This window comes from Theropithecus gelada, chromosome 4, assembly GCF_003255815.1.
Source record: "Theropithecus gelada isolate Dixy chromosome 4, Tgel_1.0, whole genome shotgun sequence".
Taxonomy (NCBI): domain Eukaryota; kingdom Metazoa; phylum Chordata; class Mammalia; order Primates; family Cercopithecidae; genus Theropithecus; species Theropithecus gelada.
In genome coordinates, this window is record NC_037671.1 from 9061531 (window position 1) to 9074671 (window position 13141).

General features: G+C 42.8%; 1 protein-coding gene across 1 annotated transcript in view; it reads right to left on the reverse strand.

Annotated features, from left to right (window-relative positions):
- The window catches only part of F13A1 (coagulation factor XIII A chain), a 112701-nt gene extending 109699 nt beyond the window's left edge, over positions 1–3002 (reverse strand). Inside the window, exon 1 of the mRNA XM_025382307.1 lies at positions 2881–3002. Within this exon, the coding sequence (XP_025238092.1) occupies positions 2881–3002 (122 nt within the window). The remainder of the gene's footprint in view (positions 1–2880) is intronic.
- Between the last annotated feature and the right edge of the window lie 10139 nt (positions 3003–13141).

Below are 13141 nucleotides of genomic sequence, written 5' to 3' on the forward strand. Positions count from 1 at the left end.
CAGGCAAAGCACTCATCTCCTGTCAACTAAAACTTTGCTTCTTCTATAAAATGGAGATCATGGTGGTCATAGTTTGTGGTAGGGAGGGCAGCTCAGTAAGTGGCAGTTGTTGTTACTTCCCTATTGTCCTGGGCTTTCTGATTCCTCTAAGTGATCCGTCTCTGCTCCATCATGGGAAATTAGGATGGATTTACCAACTGCCAACAGACCTACCGAAGTCCAAAACTATTTCAAAGGCCAGTTTATCCCAGATTAAAAAACCTTGAGCTGACTGATTTTTCCATCAGGAGAACTTGTAGAAGTGAAAAAAAAAAAGTGTCATCATCCATTAGTAACCAAAAAGCCTTAATAATTCCAGAATCATCACAGAGTCACCTGAAACCTCCCATTCAATCATAATTTCTGATTTTCTGAGTCATTAATGATCACTGTATTCTCCATTCATCCCTTAGAGCAATGGTTAGAAAACTATAGTCTGAGGCCAAATGTAGCTTACCTACTGTTTATATAAAGTTTTATTGGAACACATTTATGTTGATTTGCTTGTGTATTATTGTGCTACAATACAACTCTGCTCTTGTAAGAGCAGAGTTGAATAGTTGTGACAAAGTCCATATGGTCTGCAACGCCTAACACAGTAGCTGGCCCTTACAGTGAACAATTGCCAACATCTGCCTAAGAGGATTTCACATTTTATTTATTTAAGGCGTGATTCATTATAGACTCTTGGTGTCTAACACTTGAGCCTAAGAAGAAAATACCATCACCTAGTTTCTCCTTCCAAGGAGAAACCTGTTTCTAAACTATTCGCAAACATCTATACTACTAGTAGGTCAACCTTTAGTTTCCTTAAAGTATCCTAGTTAAATTCCCCACAGTCTCAGGGGGTGTTGAAAACATAGGAAGTTTGTAGCTTTTTACTGATTTTACAACTCATAGCTAAAATGTACAATTTTAAGATTGCAAAAGTTGTTTAGAGTCGCCAAGGCAGTTCACATAGTGATGGAAATACAGTGACAGGAATTAAGTTTTGTTTCTTAGGGTCCTTACAAAACCTCTGTGAGGAAATTTTTACAGATGGGAAACTGAGGCTTGGTGAGGGTGTCATGTCTGCACATCATGTAACTAGGCAGAGGTGGAGACAGAACTGGGGACAGGGAAGCCTGTTCTCTTTGCCCTATGTCGTGCTGCCTCAGTGAAGGAAGGTGGAGAATGGCAAAAGGGATCTAGGGAGATGAAAGGAGGTGAGAAAAGAATAAAACTGGAAAGTCTGAAGGAATATGAGGAAAAGGGACATTGAGAAATTATGCTGTGGTGGATAAAAGATGTGTGAGCCAGAAGTGAGGATCAAAGGAGGTAACAACTGAGTGAAGAGAAGGAAGACCAGGTGGAGAGGAACCTGCACGAGGGTCTCTCTGGGCCAACTCATTTTTTTGTGATTTGCGTTGGGAAGGCTTCCAAAGAGTGAAGATGCCAAAGGGTGAAGGCTGAGCGACCCTGCTGATACGCTGATGCCACGTGGCCCGGGAACAGGGTATGGAAACTCGTCAGGGACAGGGAGTGGTGAGATGAATTCCAAAGGAAGGAAAAAGAATCCTGACTGGCAGGCTTTTCATATCCCTGTATGGGAAAGCTGGTTAGGAATGTGAAACCTGATGTGTCAATAGCACCTCAGGGTCTTGTTGACTGCTCTATTACACTATGTTTAATTCTGAATGTAATGATTTCAATGACAGCACTGGGGAAGTATTCTCCATGATTGAACTGTGAGCGAGAAAGTTGTGACAGAGTAGTATTTCATTTCACTAAATAGCCCTTCTCAGCCCCGGAAGTCGGCATGGTTATGAGACCACAATCCAGCTATCCTTGGAAAACCCATCCATCAACATCCATGACTGCCCATCAGCTATCCTTGGCCCAATCTGGATGGGAAACATGGCTCCATACAGGGAACTTCCATGCATGTGTTTGCCTAAAGGATGTAATGCCTGGATAGATGTGTTTTTCTCCTTTTCTCCCCCAAATCATGCAACTTTGGGTTAAAAACATTAGGGCAAGAGAAGGAGAATTGGGAAAGACAGCATCCAAGAAAGGAATCCCATTTTGTTTTTAATAATTTCAGCCTTTGAAATTGGACTGCTAAACATGAGGAAATATTATAATTACCAATTGCAATTTTTCACACTTATCAAAAATAAGTGCCATCTTCCCAAGTGATCTAGAAATTAACATATGCTCTTAGTTTAAGTGCTTGGTTTCATTTGTGAATTATTATTGAGGTCACAAAACTACCGTTTTTAAGGCAAAAGTCGCTTGGACCATAGGCCTATATTCAAATGCCTCATTGTCCCTTTACTGAGGGCCTCACTCTCCTTACACGGACCTACCTTAATCCCCCCAGCTTGGATGTAGGAGGAAGAAGATGAAAATCTTTAATTCCATTATGATGTTACTCTGTTCCAACCTTAGATACCTAGGCTTGAGCTTTGTGCACAGTTTCTTGATATTAGTATCCTTCACAAGATAGGCAAGAGAAATCTAGCTGCAGCTCAGATTCAGAGCTATGTAACCCTGGGGAAAATGTCCCCTCACCCTTTCAATGCATTCCACAGACCAGACAGCCCATTGCATGCAAAGCCCTGCATTGGTAGTGCCCACTAGAGAATTCATTGCCTTTTAAAAAATTAATATTTTAGGTTAGTTGATGGCTTTGAAATATTTTTACTTAAAAAATACAATGTCCCAGGTGGTGATGAGGTTCCCAGGTAGTCTAGAAAGGACATCAAATAGCGTATGGTATGGTCAGTATGGTTGAATATTGTTCCTAATAGAACTGTTCTGACTCCACCTCTCTCACGCCTAGGACCTGGAAGAACATACTTGCCATCAAGGAGGGTGACTGAGTAGACACATCTGTCAATCACTGCTCCCTCTCGTGCTCCAAAATAAAGAAGCTGGTAACTCAGGACACTCCCACTTCTCTCCTCTTTTGGGTATGCCATCTGTAAGTCCAGTGGCTGCAGTCTATGCCCCTGATACGCTATACTTAGTAATAAGAAGAATTCTGGCCATATTGTTAGGGAAACAAGAACCTAGGAGAGCCAGGGTCACAACCTTTTTAAATCAACTTCATCTTAAAACTAGCAAGGCATTTTCCTTGCCAGTCAAAACCCATGGTCCTAAGACATTGACAGCTAAGGAAGCAACTTGGTAATGCCTGCAAGGACAAACTCCTACAACAACAGAAAGTCCAGATGTCCCGATATCCATAACGATACATACTTTTGAGATAATTACAGTTACGCTCTGATGTACTCACACACTAAAATGTCAAGGATAGTTTTCTTTAAATCAATAAAATAGAAAATTTTGTCATGTTGTCAGCCTACCCACACATAAGCACAGCTGAGCTTAGTCTTTACGTAGACAAGATCCCTATATAAGAAAAGCTTAAAACAATAACAGTGCGTTCCTCTACTTGCTTTCTGAGGATACCCTAACTTTGTAACGGAGTAGCTTTTAATAAACTCTCTCTTCTCACTGCACTCTGTGACTCACCTTGAATTCCTTCCTGCATGAGATCCAAGAACCCTCTCTTGGGGTCTGCATCGAGACCCCTTTTTCTATAACAATTATTTGCCAGAAAAGCCCAAACAAACCTTTATCTCCTTATTCACTTAGATGTCTATTCCACTTGTTAAACTGAACTGAAGACACTGTCTAATATGTCTGTATAGCCCCCATAGAATGTCACAGTGTTTTGCATCCAGTTGGTACCTAATAAATGTCAATGGGGCTGAACTGAGCTCTCTGCAAATGTCAAGCCCCACTAAGGTCATCATAGAGATGTTAGAAGCTCTGGAATGAGATGCCCGCAGCAATCCAGGTGTTCAATCCAAGCACCCCTCACAAGAAACAAACATTTTTATTTCTAAGCTTTTTCCTTCAGAGGGTGTTTTCCATTCTTATATAAACATATTTTAAGCTGAGCTCTGACTCCATCTACCTGCTGACTTCCTTTAAGAGTTCATTCTTAAAAGAGGATTGTCTCTAAGGAACACAGGAATATATCATGTCTTCAGCCGAGAAGGTAAATTTCATGATGTTAATTCATTTTTCCATTTGATTCATTTGTTTTTCCCAAGGCGCACCTTTCATGTTCAAAATAATCAATCTATTTCCAAATAGGCCCTGGAAGTATGAAAGTGACAGCATGATGTATGTAGCAGTGCTGGAAGTGTGGATACAGTTGCTTTGGAAAAGGAAGCAAAACTTGTGCTAACCGTCTTAGGATGGAAAGGGAGTGTGCTGAGACCAAGAGGGAATAAGTCCCTGAATAACTGTTAGAAATACCAGGTAACCAACTGCAAAAACAACATGCCACCACCAAAAAAGAAACAATCAAAAAGGCACAGAAATCATGGATGATAGCAACTAAGAAGAGAGAAACACAAGTATTCAAAAGCAAATCGTCTCTTTGAGGACTGCAGAAATGTGCCCTTTCCATTGCTAAGTTGCCACTGACAGATTGCATACATATTTCCAGATGTTTCCTAAAGAGAGAGACCTTCCTGGCCATGTTTATTCTAGTTCAGGCAAACTCAGGAAGGTTTGGGGGGAAGCTTTGTGAAGACAGGGATTGAGTTTTGTTTAACTTTGTATACCCAGCAGCTTGCATGATATTTCGAACATAGTAGGTGCTCAATAAATATTTGGCAAATGGGAGCTAGGTATTGTTAAGGTGTCTTTTCTACCTCGATTTTATTTCACTTTTCTTTAAATGCTTCCTACATCATTTAAAACCTCTTTTGGAGTAAAGGTAAGGTGTAATTTTGTGAGATATACATGAAACCAGCATTGCGCTAAGCTCTTTGAGTGAATCCGAAAGAAATCATCAGGTTGTCACCTGATGCTGACTACCTGGCCCCGGGCTTTAGGAAGTGCACCATTTAGATGGCTAACCAAGGCAGGAATGTGAACATGAGGACACCGTGTCTCAGGATGATGCCAGTGGCATTCAGAGGAAGTAAGAACATAACATGAAATTCAGAGAAAATATGGACAGCATTGAGATGGCAGAATTTCTCCCTAAGAATGGCTTATTTCTGTGAAAGAGGACTATGAAGCCCCCGCAATGAAATGTGTATCCATTTTAAATGTTCCTACAGCATGCCAGCCTTTTCCTGGGATTACTGGCCATGAGGAACACAGTGTGGAAACCTAGAGGAAGAAGTGGCTAACAGTGTCTGTGGAAGTTGAAGAAGATTCCTTAGAGAATGTGGTTTTGGGATACAATCATTTGTATCCCAAATCCATTTGGACAAGGTGGGGAAGAGTCTTCACAGCTGGGGGAATAACCAGCTGAGGGAATAAGGAAGGGACAGTGCATAAAGGGAATGGCAGGATACCTGTGGCAGAAGAAGCAGTTGACCCAGGCAGGGTAAAAAGCATAGGGACCTCCAATGCTGTGCAAAGGTATTTAGAATATGTCCTAAGGAGGGGAAGGAGATGGGGCAGGAGCCATTGAAAAGTTTAAGAGGTCTAATGAGATTGCATTTTAGAAAGATCAGTCTGTCTGCAAGATGGAAAATGGTTTGAGAGGAACAAGAGTAGAGCAAGGAAACCAGTCAGAGAGTGCTGAAGTGCTCAAGGGAGGCATGATGGTGTCCTTGACTGACTCTCAGGGGAAGGTAACTGGAGGTGTGCCGGCGGAAGCAGGAAATAGAGGCAGTAGGCATTTGATGTTGGCATTGAGTAAGGGGGCAGAGCCATAGGCGACCCCAGGTTTTGTTCATTCTTCAAAGAGTTTTTCATTGCCTACAAGGTGCCAGGCACTGCTTGTTTGTTTGTTTGTTTTTGTTTTTGTTTTGTTTTGTTTTGTCTTGAGACAGAGTCTTGCTCTATTGCTCAGGCTGGAGTGCAGGGGCACAATCTTGGCTCATTGTAACCTCTGCCTTCCAGGTTCAAGCGATTCTCCTGCCTCAGCCTCCCAAGTAGCTGGGACTACAGGTGCCACCACATCTGCTATTTTTTGAATTTTTAGTAGATACAGAGTTTTGCCATGTTAACCAGGCTGGTTTCAAACTCCTGACCTCAAGTGATCCACCCACCTTGGCCTCCCAATGTACTGGAGTTACAGGTGTGAGCCACTGTGCCTGGCCCCAGGCACCGTTTTAAGTGAAATGCAGCCATGAACCAAACAGTCATTCCCTCTAACTGAAAGATTCCAGACTAAGCTTCAAACATGGGTGAACGTGCTGCTTTATGAGGAGTTTGCTCCAAAAGTTAAGACCTGGTGTTGTTAACTGCAATACAAATTTACCCCAGGAAGCTAGTTTTCTGGAAATTCCCTAACCCACACGTGTATTGCCTTGTTTAAGAGAAGATAGGATATTTTTAGTCTTTAAGAAAAAATAACCAGCAGAAAATGTTCTACAATGTAGACAAAGTTGGTTACAGAGCGTAACATTACACTGCAGATTTGTTCACTATTGTTGCGGATTCAATTTCTAAGGACCAGGAGGAACAGGAGTCAGAGAATTTGGACTTGTGTTTCCTGTTGTCCATTCGGGAATAACAACCACTTATAGTCTGTCTCGGCGACTCCACCTATTGACTGACTGGCTGCTCTCAGACCTATTGCCTGCACTCCTAGAACCCTCTGTCAGGTTCCACAGGAAGCCATGTTCCGAGGCTCCTCTGCTTTCTGACTTCCAGGTAGGTTTGGCCAAAGAGGGGATTGGGAGCAGGAAGAGGGGAGATGTCAGGGTGTGTCTCCTGTGCGCTCTCTGTCTTGAGGTGAGAGTCTGAGTCGCCTCCATGGCTCCAGCACCTGCTGATGCCTTCTGGGTTCTGACAGGACCTCCTCCTCCATGTGCCTCCAGCTCCTGGTGTGGTGGCAGTTTTCTACTGTTCCTAATTCCTGGGTTGCCTCACCAGGTTGCCTGTTTGGCTTCTTAGTCATTCGCTTCCCTGTGTACACAATTGCCTCCATTAAGATCCCACTGCTTACAAGTCTAGAGCAGTTTCTATTTGCTCTCCTATCAGCTTTAAGGGTTATGTCCATTTTATATATGGGAAAACTGAGGCTCAGGTAACTTAAGTAACTAGCCCTAGGCTACATAGCTGTCAGTATGCAGAACAATCATTCGAACCCAGGTCGGCTTGGTCCAGAGCTGTGACTGGGGAGGCTAATGAACCCTCTCAGTGCATTTTCCATCTGTAAAATGGGCATTACAGAAGATGAGGATTAAACAATAGTGTGTGTGAAGGGCATTTCATAAACTGAACAGATTATTATTCACCTTATTATATGGTGTCTGATGGCTATAACAGCGAAGAAATCTTACTAAACTTATTTTTATTTCTGAACATAACCACACAGGTAGTGAATAAGGTGTGAGAACTAAAAGGAAAGTCTTATCCCCACTCCCCTCCCAACCAACTGTACAGACTCTTTCTTGGCTAAGGGGACCCCAGAGAAATCTTAAAAACTGAGTCGCAGCCATGATGGGATGAGAGGTGGTACACACCTCATTATATTCCCTTTCCTTTTGCTGTTTAGACAAAATTGAACAGAATCAATATTAAAATAGAGATCATACGACTGATACTGTGGCAATAAAATATCTAATTATAAACAAGACCCAAGGCCATGCCAGGCAAGGGTTAAGTCACAAACCTCTGCATTTAAAGAATAAACTATGTCCTAACTGCCACAAAGTTTTTCTTTTTCTCTAGCAGCTAAGCAAGCCGTAGTCTCAAGATGAGCAATGTTGAAACAACTGCAGTTCACCCACCACCAGATGCTGACTGACCCACATTCCACCAGCCACAATTACATCTTTGATTGGATAAAAGATTGATTTCAGCATCATTCTCCTGGTAAGAGACTATCAACCATGGACTGGTTCTGGACGATTTACTGAAGCTGCACACTTCCATGCATTCCTGTCCCTGCTTCACCTTTTGATGTATGGGGCCTAACTTCAGTACATATAAATGTTAGGTCTCACCCTAAAGTGAATATGGGTCACATGTAACATCCATGTTTATTTAGTATGCATACATTAAGTCCCTCTTCCATGTTTATTTAGTATGCATACATTAAGTCCCTCTTCATAAATGTTCATAGCTCCCCTTGTAACTTGTTGAATATGTATATTTGGCCAACAAGTTCAGCATAAATTCCTGTTCCATCTTCCTTTCCCTTGAAGTGCCCACTTTTCAGCCTCTGCCAGAGGTTGTGCTTCTCAGCCTGTCTGGATGGTCACTCTGCAGGCTGTAACCTTTTATAAGAAATAAAGACTCCTTTCCAAATGTATACATTTGTGATTTTTCAATTAACAGGTAACTGTTGATGTGGAATGATTCCAGATTTTTTTCATCAACAGGTTATTTATTAAGCATCATTTAAGTGCCAGGCACTGTTCTAGGTACTGAGAATGCAGCAGTGTCAACACATAGAAGATTCATGGAGTGTAGAGTCTAGTGGGAGTATACGGACAATAAACAAATAAATATATGCTATGTCAAATGGAGACAAATGCTATGAAAAAATGACTAGAGCACCTTAAGGGGACAGAGAGGGACAGAGTTGGGGGTGCTAATTTGGAGACAGTGGCCAGAGGAGACCTTTGAGAAGAGACTTGAGAAAAGTGAGGGAATGAGCAGTGCAAATATGAGGGGATGGGTGTCATCAGTGCAAAGGCCCTGTGGGAGGTGGTACTTGGCATGCTTGAGGAGGCCAATGTGCCTGAAGCAGAGGAATTGTGGGAGGTGAGGTACCTGAGCAGGGGAATTGGGGGAGATATGATGCCTGAAGCGGAGAGAATTGTGGGAGATGAGGCACCTGAGCAGAGGGAATTGTGGGAGATAAGATGCCTGGGGCAGAGGGAATTGTGGGAGATGAGGTGCCTGAGCAGAGGGAATTGTGGGAGATAAGATGCCTGGGGCAGAGAGAATTGTGGAAGACGAGCTGCCTGAGCAGAGGGAATTGTGGGAGATAAGACACCTGGAGCAGAGGGAATTGTGGGAGGCAATGGTGCCCGAGCAGGGGAATTGTGGGAGATGAGAAAGTGCCTGGAGCAGAGGAAACCATGGGAGATGATGTCAGAGAGAGTCAGATCAAGCAGGGCTTTGTAGGACTTTGGATTTTGTTTGGATTGAGAAAAGCAGTCACTAGAAAAGAGGCATGATCTGCTTTAAGTTCTTTTAAAAAAATCACTTTGGTTGTTCTGTGAAGACTGCAGGAGAGCAATCAGGATTACTATGAAGATCTCTTGACCTCCCAATATCCCCCTTTTGCTTGTTGGTAATGAAAATCCTACCAACTGAAGAGAAATTAGAGATGATCTGAAATGTTTATATCCCTGGGAAAAGCAATGTGTTTGCTTAAATTTGTTGCACTATGTACTTTTCCTAAAAGCTGGAACTGGGTGTTGGAAATAGGGAGGAAAGTGGAGGTTGGAAATAGGGAAAATTGCTCAGGGTACATGGTATAAAAAATGTGGCCACCAGAAGTACAAAGTTCATCTACATGACCATTGTTTCTAGGGCAGTTTCCAGACCTTCCTTGGCATGAGTTTAAACAAGACTGTTATCCTATCAATCCATGGAGGTTAAACTCTTCAAGATCTAGAGATGTGAGGGAGAGAAATAGGATGTTGGTGTTGCAATGTCTAATTTATTGTAGTTTGCCGGATTTCACAGTTATAAACCAAACTGCATACCCAGTTTTTTGCCCCATATGACCCCAACTATTATGCAGTTCTTTCAACTGACAAAGAATGTTTTCATATTTCTTGGGTTTCTGACCCCTCGTGCTGGGGTCTGGAAGCCCAAGGGGTGGAGAGGGACTTGGTGGGGAGGCAAAATTTGAACTGAACATGAAGGTCACTGACCAGATGCCTTGCAGTTAGCAGCTTCGAGACCCATCTCTTTCATGTTCTCAGTCAGCTCAGAACACATACCATAAAGAATTCTCTCCTACAACAACTGAATTTCCCCCAGCAAATGGCAAGTCTATGGAGCCAAAGCACCATTTGCTCATTTGCTTGTGTTCCATCCATTATATGAGCAGGATGAGGATTCTAGGTTTTACAAGAAGGGCTCATTTCATTAAAATCATGGCAACTGACTTAAAAAATAAAGTGTCATTAGCCAACAAAGATAAAAAGTTTAGCTGAATATCTTCCAAACAAAACAGGCCAACTGATGACATTTCTGCTAAAACAGTCAATTTTAAGGATAAGAATAAATCACTGGTAATTCTGAAAAAGTATTTGTTTGTCTTTGGAGTATATATGAATGCAATATATAAAAGCAAGTGCTAAATGAGTTTGTATTGCCAGAGATTAAAACAATTATTGGAAGAACAAAAATCAACATAGCAAACATTCTGAGGAGTATGGTGCAGTCAATCTAATATTAACCTACAAGTGGATATTTACAACACATACTCAATAAATATTAAACAGATGTTTACTAGTGCTTATGATGAGCAGAGTGATACTACTTAGTCTGGAGGAGATGGGGTGGTGAATGTGCTGAGATATGATACATTTCCTGTGCTCAATGGGTTTATAATTAAATATCCAAGTTTAGATTGTAATTTAATTCATAATACTAATGCCACATGAGAATAACAGGGCAAGAGTAGTAGACTGTGGGGAAAGTCAATGACTTTATTAACTACACGACAACAAATATGGAACTCAAAGGATTGGCAGAAAGAAAGACACACATTTGCATTTTGTTTATTCGTATGTATATTTAGGTGTGGATGTTTATTTGCTTACTATAGATGCTCATTGTTACTTCATAAGTTGATTACTGCTTACATTTAAAAGCATCACTTTAAAAAAACTGTATTCAAGCCTAGTTTTTTTGCAAGTGACATAGATAAACAACATAAGAGACCATGGATGCAGTTGAAACAGGGATGTAAAGAAACAGTATTGAGGTTGGACCATCCTTGCCTAGGGATGCCTTGTGTCAAGAACACAATTGTGAGGGGCGGAGCAAGATGGCCGAATAGGAACAGCTCCAGTCTCCAACTCCCAGCGTGAGTGACACAGAAGACCGGTGATTTCTGCATTTTCAACTGAGGTACTGGATTCATCTCACTGGGGAGTGCCAGACGATCGGTGCTGGTCAGCTGCTGCAGCCCGACCAGCGAGAGCTGAAGCAGGGCGAGGCATTGCCTCACCTGGGAAGCGCAAGGGGGAAGGGAATCCCTTTTCCTAGCCAGGGGAACTGAGACACACAACACCTGGAAAATCGGGTAACTCCCACCCCAATATTGCGCTTTAAGCAAACAGGCACACCAGGAGATCATATCCCACACCTGGCCGGGAGGGTCCCACGCCCACGGAGCCTCCCTCATTGCTAGCACAGCAGTCTGTGATCTACCGGCAAGGCAGCAGCGAGGCTGGGGGAGGGGCACCCGCCATTGCTGAGGCTTAAGTAGGTAAACAAAGCTGCTGGGAAGCTCCAACTGGGTGGAGCTCACAGCAGCTCAAGGAAACCTGCCTGTCTCTGTAGACTCCACCTCTGGGGACAGGGCACAGCTACACAACAACAACAACAACAACAAAGCAGCAGAAACCTCTGCAGACGCAAACGACTCTGTCTGACAGCTTTGAAGAGAGCAGTGGATCTCCCAACACGGAGGCTGAGATCTGAGAACGGACAGACTGCCTGCTCAAGTGGGTCCCTGACCCCTGAGTAGCCTAACTGGGAGACATCCCCCACTAGGGGCAGTCTGACACCCCACACCTCACAGGGTGGAGTACACCCCTGAGAGGAAGCTTCCAAAGCAAGAATCAGACAGGTACACTCGCTGTTCAGAAATATTCTATCTTCTGCAGCCTCTGCTGCTGATACTCAGGCAAACAGGGTCTGGAGTGGACCTCAAGCAATCTCCAACAGACCTACAGCTGAGGGTCCTGACTGTTAGAAGGAAAACTATCAAACAGGAAGGACACCTACACCAAAACCCCATCAGTACATCACCAGCATCAAAGACCAGAGGCAGATAAAACCACAAAGATGGGGAAAAAGCAGGGCAGAAAAGCTGGAAATTCAAAAAATAAGAGCACATCTCCCCCGGCAAAGGAGCGCAGCTCATCGCCAGCAACGGATCAAAGCTGGACGGAGAATGACTTTGACGAGATGAGAGAAGAAGGCTTCAGTCCAACAAATTTCTCAGAGCTAAAGGAGGAACTACGTACCCAGCGCAAAGAAACTAAAAATCTTGAAAAAAAAGTGGAAGAATTGACGGCTAGAGTAATTAATGCAGAGAAGGTCATAAACGAAATGAAAGAGATGAAAACCATGACACGAGAAATACGTGACAAATGCACAAGCTTCAGTAACCGACTCGATCAACTGGAAGAAAGAGTATCAGCGATTGAGGATCAAATGAATGAAATGAAGCGAGAAGAGAAACCAAAAGAAAAAAGAAGAAAAAGAAATGAACAAAGCCTGCAAGAAGTATGGGATTATGTAAAAAGACCAAACCTACGTCTGATTGGGGTGCCTGAAAGTGAGGGGGAAAATGGAACCAAGTTGGAAAACAGTCTTCAGGATATCATCCAGGAGAACTTCCCCAACCTAGTAGGGCAGGCCAACATTCAAATCCAGGAAATACAGAGAACGCCACAAAGATACTCCTCGAGAAGAGCAACTCCAAGACACATAATTGCCAGATTCACCAAAGTTGAAATGAAGGAAAAAATCTTAAGGGCAGCCAGAGAGAAAGGTCGGGTTACCCACAAAGGGAAGCCCATCAGACTCACAGCAGATCTCTCGGCAGAAACTCTCCAAGCCAGAAGAGAGTGGGGGCCAATATTCAACATTCTTAAAGAAAAGAATTTTAAACCCAGAATTTCATATCCAGCCAAACTAAGTTTCATAAGTGAAGGAGAAATAAAATCCTTTACAGATAAGCAAATGCTTAGAGATTTTGTCACCACTAGGCCTGCCTTACAAGAGACCCTGAAGGAAGCACTCAACATGGAAAGGAACAACCGGTACCAGCCATTGCAAAAACATGCCAAAATGTAAAGACCATTTAGGCTAGGAAGAAACTGCATCAACTAACGAGCAAAATAACTAGTTAATATCATAATGGCAGGAT